At 44.1% G+C, this 27,736-nt stretch overlaps 1 protein-coding gene across 1 annotated transcript in view; it reads left to right on the forward strand.

The window, feature by feature from the left end:
* The first annotated feature begins 329 nt into the window (after nucleotides 1–329).
* MTMR2 (myotubularin related protein 2) overlaps nucleotides 330–27,736 on the forward strand; it is a 33,733-nt gene continuing 6,326 nt past the window's right edge. The window contains exons 1-10 of the mRNA XM_010187321.1: nucleotides 330–626; nucleotides 9,920–9,995; nucleotides 13,213–13,307; nucleotides 13,486–13,596; nucleotides 15,598–15,699; nucleotides 16,375–16,458; nucleotides 24,412–24,561; nucleotides 25,364–25,552; nucleotides 26,484–26,669; nucleotides 27,430–27,636. Of these exons, the coding sequence (XP_010185623.1) occupies nucleotides 9,950–9,995; nucleotides 13,213–13,307; nucleotides 13,486–13,596; nucleotides 15,598–15,699; nucleotides 16,375–16,458; nucleotides 24,412–24,561; nucleotides 25,364–25,552; nucleotides 26,484–26,669; nucleotides 27,430–27,636 (1,170 nt within the window). The 5' untranslated portion in view covers nucleotides 330–626; nucleotides 9,920–9,949. The remainder of the gene's footprint in view (nucleotides 627–9,919; nucleotides 9,996–13,212; nucleotides 13,308–13,485; nucleotides 13,597–15,597; nucleotides 15,700–16,374; nucleotides 16,459–24,411; nucleotides 24,562–25,363; nucleotides 25,553–26,483; nucleotides 26,670–27,429; nucleotides 27,637–27,736) is intronic.

A 27,736-nucleotide genomic window follows, 5' to 3' on the forward strand; every position in this document is an offset into this window, starting at 1 on the left:
ATGATGCTCTTGTCCATAAGCGTGGTCGTTCCAGGACAGCCTCGTGAGCGGCTGGAATTTAGCCCCTGCTGTTGCCATGTTTTTCTAGGACTCCAGTGTTTAGGACTGTAAACGCTATGTATTTCATGAGGATTACAATCTTTTTCTTTTTGAACTGTCCTAAGAGATGGAAAATCTTGGTCTTCTCCCTGAGTCTCTCCCCAGTAAGTCCTTTTCTGTACCTCCCCCTTTCAAGGAAATACAAACACAGAGTAGCCAACCTCTGGGTTGCAAAATATTGATTTCATGCAAATTAGATGGGGGAAAGCAGATGCAGTCAGTTTTCTGTCTCCTTCAAATGGAAATAATACTCCCTAAGTGCTCATCTAGTTAGAAGAGAGCAAAGACAGCAAGTGTTGCTAATTTTTCTTATATAGAGGTACCTGAATGTTTGAATGTGAAGTAATGCACAATGAAAGAAATCTCTGGAAGTGTTTGATTGCCATCTGTTAGGAATGGAAAACTGAGGAGAACGAGCAAATGGCCTTCATATGTTCCTCAAAAATACTTTCAACTCTTCCTAATCGACTGCCGTATTTCTCCTAGCTACAAAGTGCAAGAATTCTCCTTTTGCTGACTGAAACTGGGTAAGAGATGCCTTTCTTCCACCCCCTTTTCTCCCCCCTTATAGTTACAGTTTTGTAGATTGAAGCACAGATCAGGCAGGAATGGACAAGTATGGTATTTTAAAAGGAGCACACGGATTTGTATTTGTGTGCAGTACCTGCCAAGATTTGATTTTCTGGAGATGTTTTTGCGCTGAATGAAGCACCTTTGTTCCCCTCTGTGTGACTGTTTACTCGTTGGAAATATATAATTACTTGTATCTTGAATCCTTACCTTTTATATCCATAAACTCCACAGTGAGATTTTTGGTAACAGTTTTCTGTGACTTATTTCAGTCAGTAGAATTTATAACTCTTTGGTCTCTGTGTTTTTCTGTTACTCAAGACTGAGGATCTGAACCTCACTGAAGTAGCTTAATGCTTTCCTTGAAAATGTTAATCTGTTTTCCCATCCAAGTTATTTGCAAAACAAAATAGAGTGAAAATGAAGCAAGGTTAGAGTCAGGCTGATGTGCTGTCCCAGGTTTTTGAGCAGTCAGTGGAGAACGGGAGCTGTGGTCGTTTGAGACCTGTGTGGAACCCTTGGCACTGAGGAAGGTTCTGTATTAAAAATGGTGGGCTTGTCTGAATAGATAATATCTGCAGCCTTCTGTGCCAGGGAGCGTTGCTGTGTTGAGTCAATGACGACTTTCTGTCGGAGCCCAATGGGAGAATTGTCTTGAGGCACCAAGCCATACAAACTTGAAGAGACAAGCCAGAGTGGCCCTCAACAATGCATCCCTTTTGAGCTTCCAAGCCTTGCCCTGTGCTTGTGCAGGGAGGGCCCAGGAGATTCCCCAGCCCAGAAAGGCTGTGCTTCATCGCCCCACACTCAGGCCTGAGTGGAGAAGTACACTGAAGAAAAAACAAAGCAGAAAACCCTGGGGAAAGACTGCTTCCTCCTACAGAGGAGTCCCTTTACATTACCCTGGTGACTGTGTTACTTTTATTTTAAATTCACTGATCTTCATCTTCTTTTTAAAGATTTTCAAGATAGTGGTAAGTAAGCAAGTGACTTCTGCAGCTTTTTTATACTTTCTCAAAAATACATATGGTGGGTACAGATCACAGTTGTCTTTTTGCTTGTGTCAGGAAGTCATAGTTAAAAGGCAGATGCAGTGTAGATTGTATGTCATTATTAGCTTTAGTCTGTTGTCAGAATGTTTTATTGATAACTTAAATGCCTCTTGTGTTTTAACCAAGCTAGGAAGCCTTTGGGTGAGTGCTCTCTTAGGAACTGAGTAGGCTTGATGTGGTCTTTGCAAGGTATATTTGATTCTCTGTGTACTGTTATGAAATGATCAGTGTTTTGTCTTTTCCTCCTTGAACTTGTAATATCTCAAAAGAATGAGACACAAAGAATTTTCCTGCAATTAGTGTCTTGCTGGTCTGAATGTCTCTAACGTAGCTTTTCAACCAATCTGGTCGTAATCTTCAGAAAAGTGCCCATGCCTCAGTCATGCAGAGATACTGCTGTTCAGTCCTGAAGTCGTTCTGCTGTCGTATCCTTAATGATTCAAAAGTAATCAACAAAGTGCAAGTACTTGCTCAATTTACGTTTTACTGCATTTCCAGTGGGATATGTAGCACATAAATATTCTGAAAGTACACTTGCAATAGCCATAAATGGCAGCAGAAAATCCCTCTGAAGTAGAGAGTGATGGAGTCTATAGGACAATTTGTCAAGTAAGTGTGGCTACTGTTTTGTGGTCCTTTTAATTTAGCACTGAGAAGACAGGAGCATCTTAGGAGCAAAACGCTAGAAAAAAAGGTGCCCTTTTTCCTATTGTAAGAATTGTTTAGTTTGGAGAAGAAACCAATGAACCTATGTAAAGTTATCCTAAATAAGCGTACGGGTCTTGATTCTGCTCGTATTGATGTCAGTTCTGTGGCTTCTTTCACCGTCAGCTGGACAGAATTAGACCTCCACGGTTTTTTTTCTCTGAGATGAATGGAAGGAGCTCCTGTATCTGTTTTTTCAGAGGTTTTTACACCATAGAATCACAGAATCATTTTTTTGGAAAAGGAATTTAAGATCACTGAGTCCAACCATAACCTGTCCGCTACTAAACTATGTCCCTAAGCACCTCAACTACCTGTCCTTTAAATACCTCCAGGGATGGTGACTCCACCACTTCCCTGGGCAGCCTGGTCCAACACTTGATAACCCTTTCAGTGAAGAAATTTTTCGTAATATCCAGTCAAAACCTGCCCTGGCACAACTTGAAGCCATTTCCTCTTGTCCTACTGCTTGTTACTTGGGAGAAGAGACTGACCCCCACCTCATTACAACCTCCTTTCAGGCAGTTGTAGAGGATGATAAGATCTCCCCTCAGCCTTCTCTTCTCCAGACTGAGCAACCCCAGTTCCTTCAGCTGTTCCTCATCATTCTTGTTCTCCAGACCCCTCACCAGCTTCATTGTCCTTCTCTGTACGTGCTCCAGTGCCTCAATGTCCTTCTTGCAGTGAGGGGCCCAAAACTGAACACAGTATTCAAGGTGCAGCCTCACCAGTGCCGGGTACAGGGCAAGGATCACTTCGCTGGTCCTGCTGGCCACGCTATTTCTGGTACAAGCCAGGATGCTGTTGCTGGATCATATTCAGTCAACTGTCGACCAGTACCCCCGGGTCCCCCTCTACCAAGCAGCTTTCCAGCCACTCATCCCCCCATCATTGAGGTAATGATAGATCTTGATACACCTGCCATAGTGGCACTGTCCTCTGTTGATTGACTTCTATGGCAACAGCCATGAAAGAGGAAAGGGATGGAGTGGGAGGGCAATTCAGGGACAGGAATAGGTGAACATGATCTGAGACCACCAAGAGGCATTTGAAAGAAGGAAAACGTTGGTTACATAAGTGTATGGTTTTCCTCTTGATTTACAAAGAAAATAAATTTTAAAAGATCAAGTATGTAAAAATAAACCTATGGCTAAGCCTGTGCAGAAAGGCTGAGTTCCCTCACGTGGTTCTCTGAGACTGGAGAAAGGAGCCAGCTCTGACCCAAAAGCTGTCTCTGGTAACTCAGCTAAGACGACCTATCTTGGCTTTGGAGTTATGCCTGCCTTAATGAAGTTCGTGCAATTCTTGGATCTGGCCTGGTTCATCTCCTGCTGCCTCTCTGCACAGAGTAAGTTTGGACCTCTGCAAAATACAGGTTGTGACTAGTCAGTTGTATTGGGATGTCCAGGAGACTGGGAGTTGCTATGCTGGCCACAGAGAAGCACCAGAGATGGCACTCGCCCCACCAGATCTGCGGTGGAGTTACGTACCCTGGTTTTCAGCCTTCGGTGGGAAGAAAGGGACTCATCCTAAAGGCGAATCTCCGAGATTTCCTGCTTTCCACTGACTGTACATTGCACCTTGGATGACGAGCTCAGATGTAGATCTCCTGTTTTAGATGGAATGGAAATTCCTGCAGTTTACTGACTACCCTGCCTGCAGAGTGGCAAGAGTGCTGATTCAGGAAGGCATTTAATCGTGTGCCAATCTTTGAGAGAAAGACATGAAAAAAAAAAAAGAGGGAGGAAGAAAGTTTAGATATGTTAGCTACAAGCAGGATATTCCCAGGTAGTCCATTAAAATGTGCTCTATAAGTCAAATATTTTCCTTCAGGAGATAAAACCTTCAACTTGGCTCTTGAGTTTCAAACCCATATTTAACCCATAATTTGAAAAGCTGCATATTTTTAAAATAATCTAATTCTGTGTGTATGTTCTTGCACATGCAGATGTACAACTTGCACATTCCTGTCCCCGCAGCGCATATCCCTCCTGTTGCTGCTGACCAGTGCATGCTCACAAGGTAGACGTGCCAAACCTGTGAGTTTAGGGGCTGCAGATGCAAAGGGATTTTGTGTGTGCGTGTACCATTTGTCTGTGCAGACAGGTTATATATATTTATGTCAAGGGACCAGTTAAGAGAGCAGCTTCCTGCTGTAGGAAACGCACAACAGGACTGTGGGTAGCTGGAACAAAAGCAGTACCAAGGCTGGAGAGGTGGTCTTCTCAATGGATGGGGCAGACATGGTTTTGGGGAAAGAAATAACGCGGTAGCAAGGTGGTCACGGTGTCGGGTCAGACACGTCACTCCAGCGCTGTGGCTTTCTGTGTAACAAATCTGTTCAAATTGTGCAAAATGATTTGGAGTGTGTAGGAGGTTACCACGGAGAGATTAACTCAGAAGGGGGAAAAAAAAATCACAAAAAGGGTACATTTTAATTTTGTCCAAACCAAAAAAATATTCTTTTTGTTCCTTTTGACTGTGATTCAGGACAGAAGAATCTATGCAGACTTGGGAAAACTGTTACACAGCAATTTGATGACACAGACCTGTAGTTTCCTGTTAAGTTCCAAGAAGCCAAAAAACCTAACCTTTGTGGTGTTTCAGGACTCAAAAATTCAGGAGAAAGTAGAAAAGAATAACTGAAAAATGGCTAGGAGGAACCTCAGATGCTCTCCTGATGCATCTTTGTTATCTGAAGGCTTGTGCTGCAGATGTCAGTGCCCAGGGACAAAGTTACTCTCCCTGGTCAGTCTGGCTGCTCCCTTCTTTGCCCTGGGTTTATACAGTGTCACTCCTGTAGTCACACCCTAAGCCAGTCATGGCAAAATGATCCAGGTTATGGAAAAACAACCATTAAAAGAGCCATTAAGCGAACCCAGGCGTCCTGACTGAGCTATTGCAGCACTGGCAGATTCGTGGGAGGAGGCCATCCTGGCTCGGCCTCAGCTGGCGCAGGACGTGTGTTTTCATCCCGGCTGTGCAGCTCCACTGGTAGGCAAATGCCTCTCAGGCAGTACAAGAGGAAACATATCTGTTGTTTTGTCCACAGGCAAAAGCAAACCCTGAATATTGAGTTTCATGCACCCTCTCAGGTTGTTCTGAAGCAGCGTTCAGCAATGCTCAGGCCCTGTACTTAGAGTTATGGTGCAATGTAACTCTATACCAGCCTGAGCTGGCTGTAGGCACTCAGGATGAGCTGTGTGTGTGAGTCACGCAGGGACACCAGTCAGGAGAGGGGTTTTTGGAGAAGTGTGCTGGCTGCTGTGCTGGGAGGCAGTGTGAACACAAGGTTGGAGAGGCTTGGCAGAACTGCAGAACCCTGAATCACAGCATGAAGAGGTAAGGGATGAGGCAGGCGCAGTCTTACCTTTTTAGTAGAATCTGAACCTCCTTCCCTGACCCCAGACATGCAAGCAAAGGAGGTGATAGCTTTGTTGCAGAGATCTGGAGGTTGTTTCAGCAATACAGCATCGGGGTTTCCCTGCCTTGGGTGCTATAGGTGGGAGGGCAGGAGAGAGCTCTGCACCTTCAGCCCTTGGGTTAGTGGGCTGGAGCTGACACAAGGTGGGATCCTGGAGAAAGAGGAATGGTTGTTAAATGTAGCAAGTGTGGGTTTGTTCTGCCAAGGCGCAGCTTGAGCAGAGAACAAAGGTAGGTGGTGACATGAAGTCCTCACACCCTCTCTGAGCTGAGGCAGGACTTGTGTTTCAGTGCTAAAGAACTCTTGTGCTCAGTATCCTGGAGAGTTGCTGATGGGTGGGATGGGTGGATTATGTTATTCAGTAAAAGAAAACAGAAATAAAAGTTACTCTGGTGTGTAACTAAACTCTTTATTCCGCTAGAGATTCAGTTATCAAGCATAATATTTTTGTGGGGAAAAGATAACGAAGACTTTTTTTGGCTTAGAGGCAAAGCAAAGTAGTCTACTGATTTTTGGTGGTTGCATTTGTTTCTTACAGAAGCCATCTTCGTGATGGTTGTGACAGATAGAGCCAGTGTGTCAGTGTGGTCCTGTTATTAATGCTGATTCTGCTGAGCTCTGGCTGCAGCCTCCATTGCGGATCTCAAAGCACTCCTTGTTTTTGTTCCCACTGAACAGTTTAAAACCCTGAGGCACGCAGAGGTGAAACACTTCAGTTGCAGGTGTAGATGGTACCTGCCTCAGCAGGTTAATGCATCAGGAGCCAGCCGTCACTGTCCTGCAGCCAGGCTGCCGCAGCCATGCCCCTGGCTCCCCTGCCTGCTTCCTTGCCTCACTGGAGCTCTTAACTTTGTTTTGCAAGATTTGCAGAGGGCTAAATCTGGGCCCAGAACTGTTATTTTTAGAGTCTGGAAAATAGGCTAATATACAAAAAATTATTTTTCTGTCTGTTCAATGAACCATTTTTGGATTTGAGGAGGGGAGGATGGCAGTAGGATAGAGGGGCTTTTCATATCATCTCCTTAGTCATATAAGAGGCAGAGGGTCCATCTAAGGTGTGAACATCCTCCCAGAGCTCCATGTGTGTCCCATCCCATTCTTCCCCTTGATCTGTTTCCAAAACTCCTCTTTTGTTACCCACCCACTTTTCCTCCCTCCTGCCACCTCCTGTCCTTCAGCGCTGCCCCAGATGTCTTCTCCTGTGCCTGCTGTCTGCATTGCCAGCTGCACACAGATTGCATTTCCCTGAGTCAGTTTTAAGGAGCTGCTGATGGAGGCGGATTTCAGGAAAATGCCAACCGCTCATTTCTCAGCTCCTGCAAGGACAAGTCTGAAGTGTTCACGTTTCAGCTAGGAGGCTCACTCAAGGTCTAGGGCTGGGCAGATGCTGCAGAGACCAGCACACCAGAGAAGTGTTTGTCCTGGGCTTTCTGAGGGTGTCTGTCTCAGCCTCTTGGGAAAGCTGAGTGTTATCAGGGGTGATGTGCTTGTGCTGACTTTGAAATCATCATGGAGGCAGTCGCTGCTGGGTTACCTGAGGTAGGTCGTGTGGCTGCGGTCAGCTGGGGAATGGGGAAAGTGGCAGTTTGGTCCTCACTCTGTGCCAAAAGGGGGGAAAAAAAAGAGGAGGGAGACAAGGAGACAGAAGCTGTTAACCTTGAAGAGCTCTGCTTCCAGGAAGCCATCTGTCCGCTGCCCTGTGTTGAGGTAAGCACAGGTTTGAATTGCTGATCCTTTCTTCTGGACTGTGGAGACTCCACATTTCAGAGAGTGCAAGTGATCAGATGGATTTTCTTAGACTTAGAAGATCCAGTTTTTTAAAAAAAGCTTTCAACCTTATCTTTAGCAGTATGGTGTTGACATGGAGGTCCCTGTCTTTCACACTGCTTGCCCGTTCCCTCCTTGTCCCCACCTGCAGTGCAGTGTTTAAAACCCACCTGAGCACTGCCCACCTAGTGATCACTGCAGCTGTTTGTCTCAGCGAATGCTTTCTATGTATCTTAGCTCATATTTGTTTTGGCTTAAGATATAACCCAGTCCTCCAAATGTTTACTGCTGGCTGTGCTCCTACTTGACATCTGCAGGGGAGCAGTGAGTCCAGCTGTTGACCAAGTGATCCTAGCAGCAGCCGCTGCCCCTTTTGGGTATGGATCTTCTCAAAGAAGTTGTGATTGTGTCCTGAACACAGAGTATATTTTCACTGAAGTCCTTCCAAGATAAAAGGCCACAAAGATGACCACCACTTACGGACTATTTAGCCAGAAGCCTCTGTCTCATTTGTCATAATCCAGATGTTATCCTGCTAATTTCAAGGCTGTTACTTAAGTGCAAAAACTGACACACAGAAGTTGAGAGTGGGTTTTGTCAGGGAGACCATCAGTCAGGGCTTTGATGGGGACGTATGATCTTTGGCCAACACAGCTGTGCTGACAAGAAGTCCTCAGCACAGACTTCTGCTAGTTATACCAGCAAAGCCTTGTTCTTACTGGTATTGCTGCCATGGGGGAGGAGAAGCTTTCCTGCAAGTTGGGTGAGCTCTGTCAGTGGCAACTTCCCTTCACCCATCCTGTGGACCTCAGTCTACACCCTGGTAAGAGCTGGCTTAAGTGAGCTTAGCTGTGAGGTTCCTGCTGTGAAGTCAGGACTGGGCTTGCTTTTATTATTTCTTTTTTTTAGTCCTTTGAATACATTTTTTTAAATGTACATCTTGTTCTCAAGAAGGCTTTGATCTTATTAATCTTTTCATCTAGACATCAGTCTGTTGTGCGAAAATGTTAGGATGTGCTTTTGTTGTAGCATGGAGTTTCTTCGGTTTTTATTTCCTTTTTTTTTTGCATAGTTTAGAGAATTTTTCTTCCCTGAGGCTCTCCCTCTGACTTGATCCTACATTAAAGTTGACCACACATGTGTCAGGTTCTAGAGTGCCACTTTAGGCCATGTATTTGAATTTTTTTGCAAGGATTTCCTGATATCAAATTTAAACAACTCATTCTCTTTTCTCCCAATTAGTGCGACTCTGTATGTTCAGTTGTGAGCAGACCTCCGTTTTCTTTGCCTGTCTCCACCACGTGGGATGCCTGCCAGCTTTAAACCAAGTCTTGGGGTTGCTGCAGCAGCGTCGGGACTGACTGACCTGCTCTCTGTCTGTATTACTACGTTGAGGAACTGGTGTGCTGCTGTTGTTGTGGTCATTTGACTGGTTCAAGGCAGGGGCACTATGCTTAAATCCATCTGCATTTGGCCACATAGACTTAGCCTTAATCTTGATCACTTACATAGACTCTTTTTCCCTAGTTCATGCCATAGATTTAGACCTCAGGTTATGCCTTCGTAGTTACAGCTGTGCTTTCCTGAAATGTCCAGCTGCAAGCCTTGTGTAAATGCAGTCGTACCTGTGAGGAGTAATGGCCTGTGGTGTAACTTTAACCCAAGGGAAGGTGGAGGAGGGGTCATTTGGCAGCTGACAAAAAAGTTGAAACTGTACCTCCTATACATGCCTATCAAATTACAACCTTCGTAACAAGTCACTGCTGCTGAGCCGAATCAGGATCTTTGCAGTTGTAGGACCCTCACTGAAGACAGTGGTATGACAAGTCCTTTTAAACTTTGCTCAGTGTAAACTAGAAGTTGTTCTGCTTAGTAGTTGATAACATCATGGTAACAGCTGATCACTCCACCTGGGAAGGGAATCAATCTCTTCGGTTCTGTATGTAATTGTGAGAGTTTGAGTTGTGGTGATGGGCTGGGGAGGAGAAGGTTGGAGCATGAAGGGCAGCCACCTGACAGTGTACTACCAGAGAACCCAGCCTGTGTTGCGTGGCCTCTCTATCGCAGGTATCCTTGCATTAAACGCTTCTGTGTGGCCCAGTGTGTGCTTGAGGTCTGCACCAAGGCCTCTCACATGCTTTGTGTTGGCCTTTCAAGAGGCCGAGACACTGGGCTGTACCTCAGGATCTTTTAATATTTGTTGTCCTTGATATTGTTGACCTGTTGCAGGTAAGTGTATGAAAACATTAATTAATTATGAAAACACAATTAATTTCTTTTTCTACCTCTGTCTTTTGCCTAGGTTCTGAGGGAGACTAATAAATTGGCTGAAATGGAAGAGCCACCTTTGCTACCAGGAGAAACCATTAAAGACATGGGTATGTGAAGAGGAAATTCCTTGTTGTTTGCTAACCAAACATCCATAGAGCAAAATATCTTGGTGGTCATTGACCAACAACAGCAAATTGCTGATGTTTTGAGAATGATGATCAGGTTGTTTCATTAATCAAGTTATTGCACATCACATGAGCCAAGGTAACTATATGTCTCCTGTTAGCATGTAGCAAATACAAGGCGACACAACGAATCTTAGTGTGAGTGTTGTGGCAGGTTTACAGCTTTGCATTTGCTGCCTCCTCAGAGGACACAGATCAACTGTTTCAAGTTGTGCTTGCCACAGAGCAACTTCGCAGGTTGACACAGCCCAGTTATGTGTTGTATTTCTATCACAGACTGCAGGAGAGGATACAGTTGTGGATAACTTAGTGTTTTGGGGATGTGTCTTTTTTTCTTTATTCTTCATCCAGGCTTTCTGGTACACATCAGGTTTGCTGATGCACTCTAGTCTGAAATTCTGAGTAAACCTCCTGATTATTTTTCTGTGAAAGATTTTGTATTCGCTAGTTTAACACGTTGCCTTCCTCTTAAGATGATATGGAACAAAGCAACTTTGGTCCTAAAAAACCTGAACAGCATACCAAAAAACCCCACACAACAACAATAACAATAACAACAACAGCAACAAAACCTCAAAACAAACAAAAAATCCTCTGAACTCGTACTCCAACTGTGCGCTGCAGACCTGACATCTCACTCACTGCACAGGCACAGTTAGCTCTCACAGCAGGTTTGTATTTTGAAGGGTTCCTGGGGAAGGGTTTAAGAGATCAGAGTTATCGGTATTTTGTCTGTTGGCAAATGATGTGATGAGCCACGTAAGTCTTTAAGACTCTGTGTGGCTTTCAGAGTAGACCAGGCAGCAGCTGCCTGGTCCAGCAAGAATTTAAAAGTAGCAAAAAGGAAATCTTTATTATTCATCAGCAATAATTATTTCCCGTTAGAAGTGTCAAGAAAGGCAAATAATTCTCTTTGTGTTTTACAGGGAAGGGAAGAAAAGGTATTTCAGCCAACCCAATAGTCTAGGGTAAGATTGGCCCTATAAAAGACAGGAATTCCATAAGCAGAGGAATTAGTAAATCCTGGTTTCCAGTATCTTTCTCCCATATGGTTTCTCTTATATCTATCAAAGGCTGAGCTTATTAGACTTTCCTTTGGTAGCAGCACCAGTACAGCCTCTCTCATAGTGTTCTCACAAGCAGTGAAGGATCTTAATGCCTTGGAGTTCCCTGTTTAGCAGATAGAGACTGCTGAAATCATAGAACTGTGGCAGGGTTAAGGTCAGACAAGCCATGTGTGTAGGTACATGTGTACATGTGCAGTGTAATTAAGTAAAATTGTTTCCGTAGGAAACCAAGCTAATAAAATGCAAATGTGAAAGGTGATGTGGCTTATCAGCTGGCAAGGCCAGTGTTTGAGATCATGCCTGGGATTCCTTACCTGGAAAACCTTCTAGCACCTTTCTTCTTTACCCAGAAATCCTGTTCCTTTTCAGATGTAAATACACACTTCTCTTATTAATGGATTGTTTTATTTTTTTTAACATTCTGAAATTACATTTTGAATAATGAGAACTCTAGTGGAAAAACCAGGCAGACTGCCCTCACCCTTATTATGCGTCAGGAGTCTGCTTTCAAACCTCTGCCAGGCTAGTTTTTGAAAAGAAATGATTAATAATTGGCCAATAATGAAACACTTGGTTTAATTAGAACTGACTAGAAGCATTTTGTGTTTAATTGTTCTTCCCGCAAAATCGTGTACATTAAAATAAAAAATAATGAAATTGCTAGCATGTGTGTGTATATATGTATGTAATTTTATTTGTTTTTAACCAAAAATTCTGTGCTACATGTTTAGCTCTGAATTAGTCACTCTTGATTTTTTAAGAATCCTTCTCCATATCCAGTCTCAAGTCAGTGAAGACTGTGCAGAAGCAGAGCTGACGTGAGGATGATTTAGTTATATGAGTTGCCAGTTACATGATTTAGTTATATGAGTTGGAGTGTCTCTTTCTCCCTCCTTCCCTCCCTGCAGGCTAAATCTCATGGGATAAATGTAGAAGAAATTCAGTTCCCCATCCTGACACTCTTCCTCTTGTGCATGGTGGCTGTCACTTGGTTGAGAGGCAAGCTGTCCTGACTTCACACAGCCCTTGCAAAATGGATCCCGTAATTTTTGGAAGCTTGAGGCTATACAGAGGGTTCAGGGGGTTCTTTCATGGGCCTGGCAGCTCTGGTCAGTGGGTCTCCTTCTGAAGAGATCTCGGTGTGTTTGAGGGGTGTCATTGCTTGTCAGTGATAGCATCAACCATTGCCATGGCAGGGCCAGCCCACTGCTTCCATAACAGAGGATGTGACAGGTCGCTGCTGGGCAACGGGGGAAAGGAGGGAATGACTTAAATGTTGGCATTTTTAGTTGATGTGAAGCAGGAGGGCAGTTAGGGGAGGTGTTTGCTGTGGAAAGCCAGCAGCACCTCTTGCCTTTTGCTGGAACAAGTGAGAAACGTTTGAGGCCTTTTAAGAAGGGGACTGTTTTGAGTCACTGTCACTCAGGCTCAAAAATAATTGAATTGTTGCAGAGTCACTTGATCGCTGACTTCAGACTTACAATCACGGGCAGTTGGGTGTTGTACAGATTCCTGGCTGCTGGAAATCGCTGTAGCTTCGCTGGCTTTTAGCATGAGGGCCTTCATCTTGGGGCTGGCTCTGTGTGCAAGGGTGTGCAGAAGGATCCAAGCATCCTAAAAGCCACGTGTAGGAGAGCTGCCTTCTCCTGTCCTTGGTGGCACAAACCAACCCACTGGTGATAACGAAGCTTTTATGCAGATTGTTGTCAGCTTCAAATGGATACATCCAGGCAGGAGTCATCTTCTTCTGTTGTGCACGGTGTTCTCAGCTACTGGCAATGCATTGCTCAGAAAAGGTAAACAGTTTGCAGCCAAATGCTGGCGTTTTTACAGGGGCAGCATTTCTGTGCAAATGTTGGATTCTAGGTGATGGTGCTTGCCTGGAGTTCAGTTTATACCCAAACTTTTACCTTCTCCCTGGAACTGGAAGTTGCATGTTAGCTCTAGGCTGGAGCACCAGATAAGCTTGCTTTTGTTTCACAATCTGAAAAGCAGAGCCTGCAAATATTTTGCTGTCATAATTTAACCATGAAATTAACAACTTTTTTTTTCTTTTTTTTTTTTTTTTTAAGCTAAGGATGTTACTTACATCTGCCCCTTCACTGGAGCAATCAGAGGAACCCTTACTGTTACCAATTATAGACTGTATTTTAAAAGCATGGAACGGGTAAGCTTTTGAAACCATCTGCTTTTGTTGGCTACTCGATCTTTAGACCTAGGTGTTCATTGAAAGTAGTTCTGTTTGAGTCATAGCTGTATGTTTGGGAATATAGGCATAAGGGAGCAGGAGCTGGGGATTTTTCCCCCCTCCCCTTTTTAAACTCACAAATTTCAACTGTCTACAGGACCCTCCTTTTGTCCTAGATGCATCTTTAGGTGTAATCAACAGAGTGGAGAAAATTGGAGGTGCTTCCAGTCGTGGTGAGAATTCATACGGGCTGGAGATTGTATGCAAGGTAAACTTTTATCTTGTGTTTTATAAAAGGGGAAGGGGAACATACTTTTTAAAAGGTCTTCTCTGTAGTACTGTAGAAAGTTCTGCAAAACACTTCAGTCAGTACGACTTCACACACTTCAAAAACCAGCTGATTTTAAAAGTAATTTTCAGGATTCTCCAGGTCCACTCACTCAAGACAAGATCCAAACTTTTATTAAGGCTTTGTGCTAGGTATTGTCTTCTCTTCGTAGTGAAAACCCAGGTCTGCATCCCTCTAATGCACTTCTCAGAGTTGCGCACCAGGCTGTCCCACGAAGACTCCACGCATTGTGGAGTACAGGGTGCCTTTCACTCATTTGCTTTTTGAGAGCAAGAAAGGGACATATTTCCCCATAAATTGTTAGGTTCTGTGTGCTTGCTGCTGTGCTTTATGGTGAGGGTCTGGCAAGTAGCCTTCAGTCGTCCTCAAGGCTGTTCTTTCATTTCTTTCAAGGCAGTACATATTTCGCATGTGCCTCTCGAGAGCTCTTGTAATCATTAGAAATGCAGACTTCAATAAAAATTAACAATTCACCTCCTTGTTTTTACTTACTATAGACCCACAAAGTAGATAAAGCCACCATCTCCTGTCCTAAATTCATACCTCAGCTGTTCACCACGGCATGGCCCCTCTGCTTCCCTTGATGGCCATCTGAGGAGAGCTGGTTTCTGAGCCTTGGAAGTCTTGGGCTGCATGGAGCTCTTGTCAGAGCCCCCTCAAGGCTGAAAGGATGCCACTTTCTGGACAAGGGCAGATGAAGGAATGAAAATGAGCCCCAAACTGCTCTGGTCACTGCTGTGATTTTGAGGCACCAGGAAGCTAAGCAGACTCTCAAGCTGTGGGTGTGCTGAGTCAGGAGCAGTTGATATAACCTATACCAAATCTATACCGCAATCCTTACTGGCTAATGTAGAGAGCTTGTGATGGCAAGTTAATTTGTTCCCTGTTTTGATCTGGATTCCTACTCTTCAGCCATTTTGTCTATTTGCAGACATGGTCAGGTTTGGAGTGAACCTCATTGTTTCCCTGAGTGGGAAACACAGGCGCAAACTAAACAATAGGTATCTTGGCCCTATACAGCACATATATATGCCAGCCTGTTTGGCCCAGGATACGTTGAGCAGTTTAATGTGGTAACAGAGAAGTACAGATACAGCTTATGCATCTTGAAATGTTCTCTGAGACCAATTGCCTAACCTCAGTCTTGTGAGACAGCTAAGTCTTTAGCTGTTTGTCTCATTCTCTGACTTGCTGTACCAACTTTGTATGCTCAAGCTTGATAGCTCATTTTCTGCTGGTGGCTTTTAAATTGTTTATTACAAGTGTTTTTGTTATAGACTTGGCTGGAGAATCTTGGCATCTTAGAGATGCTTTATTCAGTTTCTGAATGGTTTCGTAGATGAGTACGGAAAGGTGGTCTTGGGTTGCCACTCTCGGTGGAAACTGTGCTGCTGTGCAAAGTGGAGAAGTTCTCAGTTTCAATGCATTCTCCTGTGTACTTTGAGAGGTGGAAGCTTTAAAGGGAGATGGCATTGGTTGCTTTGCACCAAACCATCTGGGCTTGGACTCCGTGCGTGCAGTAGCTCTGTTGAGGTACTTTGTGAGGCAGTCCTTCTGGTGCAGCTCAGCCTTAGAGCTTTCTCACAAAGCCCTGCCGATCAGTGTTAGCTTGTCTCTGAGTGAAGGTCTCCACTTGACTTTAGGCAGGTGGAGAGCTTCATGTGAAGGCAAGACACTGTGATCAGGCGTGCCCAAGCACTCCCTCTGCTCCTCAGCAGTTGTGGCAGGCTTCTTCGATGCTGCAGATGACCACTGAACTGAGCCCAGAGTTGCAGTACAACAGTGTTCAACATATGATACTAAATCAGTACTAGAAAGAGCATCGTGATGTGACCTTGTTTTGAATGCTGGCTTTCAGAGTTTCTTTGGATGCTGAAATGGTTTGGAAACCTGCAGTCTGATTTCCCTCTTTTTTCCTAGGATATTCGAAACTTGAGATTTGCTCATAAGCCTGAAGGGAGAACTAGACGATCCATTTTTGAGAACCTAATGAAATATGCTTTCCCAGTTTCAAATAATCTGGTAAGTGTTTTCTTTTCCGTTGTTACTAAAAGACACAGTGGGGCAGTTAGCTGTTTCGTTCAGTCCCATCTACCTAGTACAGTATTCACATGGACTGCATTTTGTTGAAGAAGGAGAAATGCTGTTTTTTTTTGATGTCTTAGAATTAATTCTGTAGCAATTTAGATTGTATAGAAACAGGAAAAGTTACTACTGTGGGGCTGGATTTCTTCATGTGTGGAAAATAACTTACTGATACTCACATCCTCATAACAGGGAAAGCACGGTGACATCCATCAGAGGTTTACAGCTAATGGAGACTGCACTGCTCCCAATTCTGGAATGAAGTTAATCTGTTTTGTTGTGTTATAATGCTGCAATTGTTGCTTCAAATACAGGTTGACAGGTTCTAGATTTTAATGTGTAAAAGCATTTTGTTTCTCTTCAGTTACAAACTCCTTTTGTCCATGAAGTACTAGGTAATAGACAAGCAAGACTGGGGATATAGAGGAAGGTACGTTGTTGTACTAATTAACCTGCTACAGTGAGAATGTTGATCTTTTTCACAAAGCCCTAAAAGAAAAGGAATGCAGTGGGGAAAAAGAAGGACCAGTCATGAGTTGTTATTTGAGATATCAAACATCCTGGAAATGGACTCCTGAGTGGGCTCTTAATGGTAAATTTTCTTTCTTTCAGCCACTTTTTGCGTTTGAGTACAAAGAGGTTTTCCCAGAAAATGGATGGAAGGTGTATGACCCCACTTGGGAGTACAGAAGACAGGTGGGTATTGTGCCTTGTCCTTCCTCATCCTCTCTAGTCCACAGAAGCAAGACTCTGTGCCCCAATATAATTACAGGTCTCATGGAGCAGAGAATGACCGTGCTGACAAATGTCCTGCAGGCTGGGTTAGAACGTTGTTCTCCACACTGCAGTGATTGATCACAACAGTACAGCTTTAGAGAGTGGCATCTACTCTACTAATGGAGATTGCTCAGGCTGCAGAGAGCTGACTTCAGGCTTTGGTGGAAAAAAACATTGCTCTGGCTTAGTCCTATCGGCCACTGCTGGCAGTGAGGAGCAGAGGATGCGTTTTGTGGGTACAGACGTCCCATTGTTGAATTTCACACCTCAGCTCTTGCTTCTATCAGTTTTCATTCTTTCCAGTTTTCTGTAAGACATCTCAAACAGGAACTTGGTAGGAAAAAAAAATCAGATGTAGAATGCCTTTGTTTTCTTGGAGAATCAGCACAGGGATCAACCTGGAGAGTGTTGTCATTAACCGTAGCTTGCGACAGACAGCTGTGCTGCATCCAGCGTAAACTGGTCAAAGGTGTTAATGATTGTGAAGTGATAGGCTGTCAACTAGAAATACTGTGATAAAAACTTGAGTGGTCCTCCCTGGTGGAAATAGAGGGAAGAATTTTGGTTTTTATAGCACAAGCGCTCTTGCCATAAAATTCTCAAGTTGAGGAAACAGTGTAATTTGGTGACAGTTTTCCCCTGGACACAGTAAACTTTTATCTCCTCTAGATCTGTCAGAATAAAAACAATTTTCCTTTGTAAAATTAAGACATTTACAGCCATGTAATTTAAAAATTTATTTGGGTCTCTCCCATAAAAGCAAACCAAAGCAAGATAAGTCCCCTAGACTACTTTTTCGTCTGATTCATGACATCCAAAGCCTAAGGAAGGGATTCATTTTCCCAGCTTTAGTCTTCTAAAAGCTTGATGTGCCTTCTAAATTGGTTATCTAGGCCTATCATTAACAGATGGGGAGAGAGAACTTCACTGTTGGGGGGTGATTTGTTCCCTCCTAAAATAGCTGCCTAAGATAGATCACTGGCTTCTGGACTGCTAATTGAAAGTGAGATGTGTTGTACCTCTGCTGTCTTCATTGCAGAAAAGGTGTGTGTTTTGCAATAAGATACCACAATCTGAAATCCTGGTAGAGACAAACTCCAGTCATCTGTAATCAACGACACACATTGTATCTGAGGTTGACTTTGACTGAGAAGACCGGATAATGCAGTGATTCTTGTTTTGTTTAGAATTTACCTCTTTCTTGGTAGTTATTTCAAGGAAACATCTGTTTATAAAGAAGAATCTGCAGCCCAAGCTGTATGGGAAAGGTACTCCTTTACAGGACAGAGAACTTTAAAGACTAAAGAATACCTGTGCTTTCAAAATAACCTCCATTGCACAGCATCCACTTAGCCAAGCTTCAGTTAAAACAGATGAACTGCAAAAGACATTCTTACAATACCTGCAAAGAAGGAGGGGTGACCCTTGAGAATTTTTTTATTCCAGTTTATTCCAATTTCTTAATCGTGGCCTGTCTGTTGTTAGAACACAAGCTTTTCTGTCCATATTGGTTTTTATATTGTGATTGGCTGTACCTTAAATTTGGCAGGAGCTTGGTTACATAGAGAAAGAATACATATATGTACATGCATCTGATTTGCGGCTCTTCATGGCCTTTCTGTAGAGAAAACAGGACTCTGCCGTGGTGCCTTTGTTCCTGGTCACGTGAGGTAGCGCTGATGTGTGTAAAGCACATCACGACTGAGACATTGCTGTAGCCTGTACTTTGGTTATGCCCTGCTCTTGCATCATTTTTGAGCATTCAGGAAAAACAGCCTGGTTACTTTTATGTCAAGAAACCAAACTAATGTTCATATGCTGAAGCTCCCCCTGGTCATTTGCTTACATTAGTAACTGCAAAAATGAATCCAAACCAGGATTTTTTTCAACCATGGCCTATCTGAATTTTACCCATAATGGGCCGTAGTCATTCCCATTCCGGATCACGCAATCCATCTGTTCTGGTAGCTTATCTCCAAAAGTGACCAGCACCAGCTGCTGAAGAAGAGGCAAACTGTACTGCGGTAGATGTTTATGTTGTGATCTGGCCAGGCGGAGAATTTAATCCATTTCATTAGAGTTGCTTTAGGTCCTGCAATATGAAGCTTTATGTCCCCTCCAAAACTTTTAGGTATTTCAGTCTGTTTATTTAATTTCAGCATTTATAACTATGGATGTTCAGTTTATCTGTGTGAATGTCTTAGCCTCTTTTCTTAATCCAACTGGGTTCTGCTAAAACAATAACAAATACTACAGTAAATCAGGATTATGTCCTGGAACGGCAGCCGGGATTTGTTAACACTGAAACAGAACTGGCATCATCAAATCAGATAAGGGAGTTACCTGTCTCTGAGTGTATGAATTGTGATCAGAAGTAGAAAAGCAGGACATGTGCACTGTCTGCAGGACCTTTTGGACTCGGTTTAAGAACCATTAGAGAAGATCTGTCCCAGGGCATAAGTGGCCCAGCAGTATGCCCAGGTGTTAACTTGGTCTGTCTTAGGCCAGATCAGGCATTTCCCTATGGGAGCAGGGACACAGAAAGAGGGGAGCAGAGCAAAAGCAGAAGCAAACTACCAGGCATCCAGAACAGACTCCTAGGGTAGGATCTGTGTCTACGCTGGTAGACATGACAAGTTTGTGTGTGGTATGATTTATTTATTTTTCAGATTAATATAAGGGTGTTGATATGATAGAGATTGTAGCATTTAGGAAGGATATTCAGTAAACCCCTGACTTCTCTGTTAGCACTCTTGGGAAAGACAGAAATACGTAACTTTATTAAAAATCTGTGATCGTGTAAAACTATGGGGAGTAATAAACAACCTGTAGAGAACAAAAGCAACTCAGAGAGGTTTGGGATTTAGTCGGTAAATGGAATCACATGTGGCAAATGAAATTTAAAACTGAAATTGCTCCTTGATTTTTATTACACATAACCTGGCAGAGTATAAAACAAATTTGCAGAGTGAATAAGACTCATTTGAAACCAAAAGGCCTTCAGATGCTGTTGGAGTAACTTAAAGCTTTCATTTTCCTTAACAAGGTGGGGAGCATTTGGAAAAGATTACAAGGGTTGTGAAGCTGGAGATGTGTGATGTTTCCCTACAGAAGTCATGCTCATCTAATCCTATGCTCTGCTCGGATGTACAGGGAGTCACAGTCTAGGGCTGTGGTTGCTGCGCTGCTTTTAGGGAAAACATATGAAAGTTAATAATTCAGAAGAGAAGCTGACCTGCTCTAAGGACAAAAGCACTAGTGTTGAACCAGAGTGGGAAAGGGAGAGCACGAGAACAGTTTTTCCCTGCAAACTAAGAAACTCCATCTTCTACAACATGCGCAGGTCAAGTGATAGCTGAGCACAGGTCATTGAAGTACGGCATAGATGACTGTCCGGTGGGAAACCAAGCCTGGTTTGTGCATGGAGGTCACTCAGAGGCTGTGTCGCTATGATATGGTCGTAAGGAGTGTTCCCAAGTGCTGGTGCACCTTCGTTGCAAGTTCACCAGCACACAGATGACCCAGCTGTTGGCCCTCACCCAGTGTCTGCCTACTAAGCTCGTGGTTTTTCCTTTTGGATTTTATACTATTTCATGATGATGTTTTCCCTTGAAAGCCCGAGCTGCCAGCAATCACCACCAGTCACCACCTCAACAGTCCTTTCCCTCTATCCGCAGCTTTCCATTTCTTGTCTTTCTGTAGATTTTCACGCAGCGCTTTTGCGTGGCTTTGCAGTGTCCCTGGCAGCTTGAGCCACGGTTGTGCAGCTGGGCCACACCAGAGCTGAGACCTGAGGAGGCAGCCAGGCTCTGGTGAGGCAGAGAGGAGGGGGGGCTGCAAGGCCAGCTGGCCAAACTGCTCCCAAACTGGGGCGCGGCTCAGAGGCTGACACAAGCCAAGGGTCACCACTGGGCAGTTTGGACAAAGTGCTATTTTGGGGATGAAAGAGTTTCATAGTATGGATGTGAGGTGCACTGTGCCAGCTGGTCTCAGTGGGAGCAGCCATGGTGGTGTTGGAAAAGCAGATTTGTTACCCGGTGTGCAACATACCGGTTCTCATACACTCAGGAGAGATAGTACATTTATTTAGAGTTGTGCAGGACTGGGTGCTTGGTGGATTTTCACAAATCAGACACACTCAATGCCATTTTTTTGGTAATATTTATACACAGTAGTTACAAGATTAAACACTCCCAGTTGCAATGATTGGTTAGCAATTTATATAATATCTGCTGATTCATTCCCGGATCAAACTGCACCTGTGCAGGATGAGGGTCTTCACCTGGGCAGGGGTCTTTTTGACCTGTGGATGGATATTTTTATATTTTAATGAAGTTATTTTGCCTAAGGGCACCTGATTTTCTACTTTGCATGCCAAGTCTGTGATCAAATCACGGACAACTTAATTGTGTCCATTATTTCAAGAAACAAGACATTCCCCATGGCCATGTATTCATGTTCTAGGGATATTTAGCCTACAGACTCTTAGAAGCTGTTTCTCTTTGATCTGGTTTTGGATGACCAGCCTTCGTTATTTCTTTGTTGCCAGATGTTAGCAGATGGGTTATTCATTAACACACACATATAACACAGATTCCAAATTAAAGTTACAGCTACAATGGGAACACTTAATTTGTGATTATATATGTGTCCACATTGCCTTCCTCACTTTGTCTTCTGGAAGCATCCAAGCATGTGAGTTTCCCTGAAATAGTACACTTGGAGAAGACACCTTGTGGACCAGTTGGTTACTAATTTGGACACCCAGCAGCCACATTCCCTGGCAGCTGTTGGCCCATCACACCCTGTTAGCGAGGTGTCCCTGGGTTCCTCTGCAGGTGCACAGGCAGGCGGCTCCCAGAGCTGGTCCCAAACCTCCAGAGGCTTTTGGAGTTACATCTGTAACAGTTTGGGTTGGTTTGATCACAGGCTTTTGGGTGCTTACAACTTTCCAGGAAGCAGTGAAATGCATCTTATATGAGGAAATACCAATGTGCTTTATCTCACATTTAGCTTTTTCTATTGATTCCAGCTGGAGAAAGTGCAAATCTGAAGGAGCATGAATAAATGCACAACCTACGCTGCATCATGGTAAATGTCCTGGGAAGACGCAAATTCAGCTCCCCTTCTAGCATGCCTTGCTTGTTTCTGCTTACTTGGAGTCCTTGGAGGAAGTCGTGATCTGAATCCAGAGCTCTCTTTGGGTAGTGCTGTGATTCAAGGCTCCTGTGCCAGGGGAAAGCAGACATTCCTTGTGATTCAAAGGAAATTTGAATGCTGATGTACAGCATCTTTTTGTTCTTTGAGGGATTGTCCTGGATTTTCCTGGTTTAGGCTATTGCAGAGCAAAGATTTCATTCAAATTTGTCAGCGTGGCAGCTGAAAGAGCTTTGGAGGTGTCGGTTCTGGATTGAGTAGTGTGTGCTGAAGCTGCTCAGCCCAGCATGGTGAAGAGGGTGCTTTATAGCGCCAGTGACTGCTTGATCTTCTCAGTGAGCTCGGGTAGAGTTGCAGGGTAGAACAAAAAGGAGCTTTTCTTCCATGTAACTGCTTGTCAGCTTCCATTTTCCTTGCCAAATGTATGCCAACAGTATAGATTTTAATTTAGATTTGGGGGAAATGAAATCTCCAAGCATTACCATGGATCAGTTGCAGTGCAGTCGTGTACTTACCAGGACAGGACTGAGAACAATGTAGTCATTTGCCATGAGTTCACTTCGAGATTGTAACCAGTTGGATCACAGCTGATGGACAGCTAAGAGCAAGAGTCCTGCTGTTGCCTGGTTGTCAGCAGAGCTGGTGGACCCAGGAGATTCCACCCTTGCTGCGTACAGCAGGTGACCTCTGAACATGTTTTACCCATCGGTAAGCTTGGCCTATGTATGCATACTGTTTGATGCCTGTTTCTGCCATTTTTTTGGCTTCAGGCAGTGCCAAAAGTAGGTTTCCTTTAGAGTTTTGGGGTACTCGTGATCCTGGCAACTCTGCTGATTCTTTTTAGTAACTTCTACTTCCCAGGGAGGGCCCCAGGAGCAGGGGTGGTTCACAAACGGGGTGTGACTGGTAGTAGACAGAAGGTCTGTCCTCTCCTCGGGTTTTTAGCCATGACCTGTTTTGACAGCATGACTCACCACTCTGACGGGGAAACGGCTGCAGTCTGTGTGGGTCAACCATAATTACCACAGCTCATCTGACTTGTGTTAGATTTGTCATTTATTTCCTGTGGGAGCCGCAACAGTGGTAATCAGTGTCCCACCACCTTCCTTAAATGAAGTACTATGTATTAGAACAGAAGATATTATTGTTTTAAGAACTGATGTTCCTCTACATCAGAGTCTGTGCTTGAGTCTGTCCATGTTCACTGTGTGTAGGAACTGTGGTAGATCTGTCTTCCCCTCAGATGCTTTGTGTCGGCGCTCACCCCTGCTGCAGCACGTGTGTGTGTAAATCTCTCCTTGCAGGCACGCAGTGCCACACTGTTTGATCTGTTCACTCTCAGCATCAGCCAGACTGAGCCTGCAGTTGTCAGGATTGTCCCCGTTGTGCTTTGGGTGTCACCTACAGGTTATCGTCTGGGAAGCTCTTGAGCTGCTTCCTTGTCAGGACACGCCGAGCTCGGTGATGTGCGTGTGGATCCCCCACTGTCCCAGCCCGAGCCAGACTAGTGCAGCCAGAGAGCTTAGTCTAAGAGGAGCATGGGAGTTGCACATCACCATCCAGATCACACAGTCATGCAGCCAGAGATGTGCAGTTATTAGGTTTCTGGTTGTTTTAGGGGATTGCACAGCTGTGCCACAAACAAGGGCCAAAACAGATTGATTTTTTTGGAGTGTGTTTTACTGTCTGTTCTCCCTTCTGTCTTCCCCTCCACCCTGTCTGGTAACTCTGCTTTCCACCCCAGTTTCCACCCATGTTAAAGCTAAGTGCTGAGAGAGGAGTGAGGGCTGTTGGTCACCCGTTCTGTAGGTCACAGCAGAAAAGAACCTGGGGGTGTTGGTGGACAGCAGGATGACCATGAGGCAGCAATGTGCCCTTGTGGCCAAGAAGGCCAATGGCATCCTGGGGTGTATCAGGAGGGGGGTGGTGAGTAGATCGAGAGAGGTTCTCCTTCCCCTCTACTCTGCCCTGGTGAGACCGCATCTGGAATATTGTGTTCAGTTCTGGGCCCCTCAGTTCAAGAAGGACAGGGAATTGCTTGAAAGAGTCCAGTGCAGGGCCACAGAGATGATTGAGGGAGTAGAGCATCTCCCTTATGAGAAGCGGCTGAGGGAGCTGAGTCTCTTTAGCTTGGAGAAGAGGAGACTGAGGGGTGACCTCATTAATGTTTATAAATTTGTAAAGGGTGAGTGTCAGGAGGAAGGAGCCAGGCTCTTCTCAGTGATGTCCAACGACAGGCCAAGGGGCAATGGGTGCAAGCTGGAGCATAGGAGGTTCCATGTGAACATGAGGAAAAACTTTTTTACTGTGAGGGTGTCAGAGCACTGGACCAGGCTGCCCAAAGAGGTTGTGGAGTCTCCTTCTCTGGAGACATTCAAAACCCACCTGGATGCATTCCTGTATGACCTAGTCTAGGTGATCCTGCTCTGGCAGGGAGGTTGGACTGGATGATCTTTCGAGGTCCCTTCCAACTCCTAATATTCTGTGATTTTGTGATTCTGTGACACAGCTCCTCTGGTTTTCCTGTTCTTCACTGACCTGAGCAAAACACCCACCTCTCTGGGAATAGACACAACATGTGATTTAGGAAGATAATGCAAACCCAGGCTCCAGCCCTCAATGTCTTTTGTTAACAAAAGTAGCCTTGAATTTCAGGTCTGGGGATTTTACTGTACTGCGGTCTCATTTGCTAACCTGCTGTTGTTTCCCCTTTAGGGAATTCCCAATGAAAGCTGGAGGTTGACCAAGATTAATGAGCGCTATGAGCTGTGTGATACATACCCTGCCATTCTAGCTGTGCCCGTAAACATTCCCGATGAAGAATTAAAGAGAGTAGCGTCTTTCAGATCAAGAGGACGCTTACCAGTGAGTGTGCCAAAAGAAGCCACTTTGATGTGGTTTTGCTACATACCTTTGGACCATAAATAATACCAACATCAGGCTCAGTGGATTCCAGGGAGCAAATAAATGGTGAATGGATAATAAAAGTGACAGCAACATATTTGAGGAGTTAGAAAGCAACATTAACTGCTGGAACTACTGTTGTGAAAGAGATGTAGACTAAACCAAAATGAGAAGATAAGATAACTAGAACAACCCAGATCAAATCTCAGTTCAGTTCCTAGGAAACGCAAAGCAGCCCTATTTGGTTGTTTATAATTGTCAGTTCTGCTTTGACTGCCAGGGTAGAACAATACTTAGTGATACTCTTAATGGTTATTAAATGAAATGAAGACAAAACATATCGTTATGAGGATTATTTCAGCGGTAACTGAAAATGTACTGTTGTACTTCTCAAGCATATAGAAAATTAAATTTATTCCTGAAGTGGTTAACCCATAGGGTAAGACATAGCCCAATGATTGCAGGGTGAGAAAATGTGTTTGTGACTCACACAACAGTGAGAAAACAGCTGCATCATATTTAAAAGTCAGACTTAAATCTATTCAGTCACCTCTTGTTTGTTCAAACTTTGGGAATGCCACCAGAATGAGTGAGTAAGGACAGAAGAGTTCTTTCTTTCAGTCAGTCATGATTTAATAGAATCCAGCTTTCTGGAACCAGCTAATGCATGGCAGAATCCCAGCACAAGCCATTATAGGTAAAACACTTCACTGGTTTAACGAATCCCATTTCTCCTTCATTTCTTTCTCATTTGTTTCCAAAGGTGTTGTCATGGATTCACCCGGAAAGTCAAGCCACGATCACTCGCTGTAGCCAGCCGATGGTGGGAGTCAGTGGCAAACGAAGCAAGGAAGATGAAAAGTACCTTCAAGCCATCATGGACTCTAATGCTCAGTCCCATAAAATCTTCATTTTTGATGCAAGGCCTAGTGTGAATGCTGTAGCCAATAAGGTCAGGTGCTTTTTCCTCTCTCTAAAGCTGGGAATGTAATAATTTTGAGCACATTCTCCACCCCCATTTCAAATTATTCATTTTCTCCTATGAAGAGATTCATATGCAACGATCTGATTCTCTAGACAGACTTTTACACCTGCACTGCTGTCAGCAGATATCAGAGTGACTATGAAAGGTCCATTTGGATTAATCCACGACTTGAAATGCGATTGTAAGGGGGAAAAATCATAATAGTATGAGGTCAAACTCTAGCACCCTAGGACATGTGTATCACTGTTTTCAACTCAGATGGTTGAAAGACCATGACAGCACAAGAGCTCTGTCCCTGTTCACCCTTATGGGAGCAGGGGATACTCAGTACTTCTCAAAATCAGGCATTGTGATCTTTACTTTCAAAATGTAAGCTTGGGGATCTGTCTCAGAACGTTGCTGTGTTCTTCCTGGTGTTGCGTCTCGTGCCATCACTCCAAGCCCTGTTTTAATGGTAGAACTGTCTTGTTGCACTAAAGCTGCTTTTTTTTCTTTTAAATCTGTCTTTCCCACTACTTAGGAAGGCCAATTAGTGTGTGGGATATACTCTGCTCTAATAGTATGGTAAATTTGTAAATGACAGATAGATAGTGAATCTGATCAGCTGGCAGCTTGAATGGGGATAAATGATAATTACAGAGAAGAAGGCGGCTTGTAATGTGATATTCTTTGGTAAAAACTATAGCATTCATTACTGTTGCAGGAAGGAAACACAAAATGTGTGTGTGTGCATGTTTGTTCCCAGTTCTAAAATAAAGCCAATGTTTTCTGCCTGCTTTAGATGGCACAATCACTGTGGTATTTTGTCAACTGATACTTGCTCAGGACAAACAGCTGGGATAAAATGTAAAATAAAAAAAATTTGCTTAATGATTTTTATGTGGATTTTGTTCTTCAGGCTAAAGGAGGGGGCTATGAGAGTGAGGATGCCTATCAGAATGCAGAATTAGTGTTCCTGGACATTCACAATATTCACGTTATGAGAGAGTCGCTGAGAAAACTGAAAGAAATTGTGTATCCCAATATCGAGGAGACGCACTGGCTGTCTAATCTGGAGTCAACTCACTGGCTGGAGCATATCAAGGTATGCATGTCTGTGTGTGCTGGATGTGGCTGAGGAGCCACAGGTCCGTACCAGTCTGTTCACTGGGAAATGCATCCTGAGCTAACTCCAGTGCTGGATTTTCAATTTGTTTTCAAACAAAATTTCAGGAGATGCGAAGAGGGACAAGAGAGGGAGTTGAAGTACTGAAATGTGGTGTTTTGGAAGTGAAGTGTGTTTCTGGGTGATGTGTAACTGTGAAAACCCTCATTAGAGAATAGGAGTCCCAGCTTCTGACTGGGGGATCCTCGACATCCTGGCGTGACTGCCTGGTCTGGGCCAGCAGATGCTGGGAGTTCGTGCTCTTATCAGGAATCTAAGCAGAATCGGAATGAGTGGGGCAAAATACTTCAGCTTCTACAGATGCAGGTTTTCAGATTAAGCTCTTTCTTTCCTAAAAGTTGTCCAACTTATGTTGTCTGCCTGCTAATGATGGTGGCCATTTGTGTTCACATTCAGACACAGAATGTTCCTGCGTTTGAATCCTGGTCTGTGCAAGGACTGAGCTTAATGCAGGGGCTCTTCTAGAGTTGTGCCTAGGTTTAGATGTGCTGTCATCTTGCTGGAACAAAAAGTGTGTTCACCAATTTGCTGTCCTAGTTATAAAGTAGTTGGAACCAATTTGCCATTCTCCTTGAGGCAGACTGAGCCCTTGGTTTGTCCTGTGTTGTCACCAGCCATTTTTCATTTGTAGTTCCTGTTCCAAGAGATCTTGTAACTTTTTTGGTTTTTTCTGTCCCAGCTCATTCTCGCTGGAGCTCTTCGGATCGCTGACAAGGTGGAATCGGGGAAGACGTCCGTGGTCGTACACTGCAGTGATGGCTGGGACCGGACAGCCCAGCTCACCTCTCTCTCTCTGCTCATGCTAGACGGCTACTACCGAACGATCAGGGGCTTTGAAGTGCTGGTGGAGAAGGAGTGGCTGAGCTTCGGCCACAGATTTCAGCTGGTGAGTCACTAGTCCTTGGGAGGCACTGAACAGAAAGTTGTTGTCCACCTTGAAGGATTTCAAAGGAGTTTAGCCTTCCCAGTGAGAAGTCTTCCTGCTG

The sequence above is a fragment of the Mesitornis unicolor genome, unplaced genomic scaffold, assembly GCF_000695765.1.
Source record: "Mesitornis unicolor isolate BGI_N332 unplaced genomic scaffold, ASM69576v1 scaffold12196, whole genome shotgun sequence".
NCBI lineage: Eukaryota > Metazoa > Chordata > Aves > Mesitornithiformes > Mesitornithidae > Mesitornis > Mesitornis unicolor.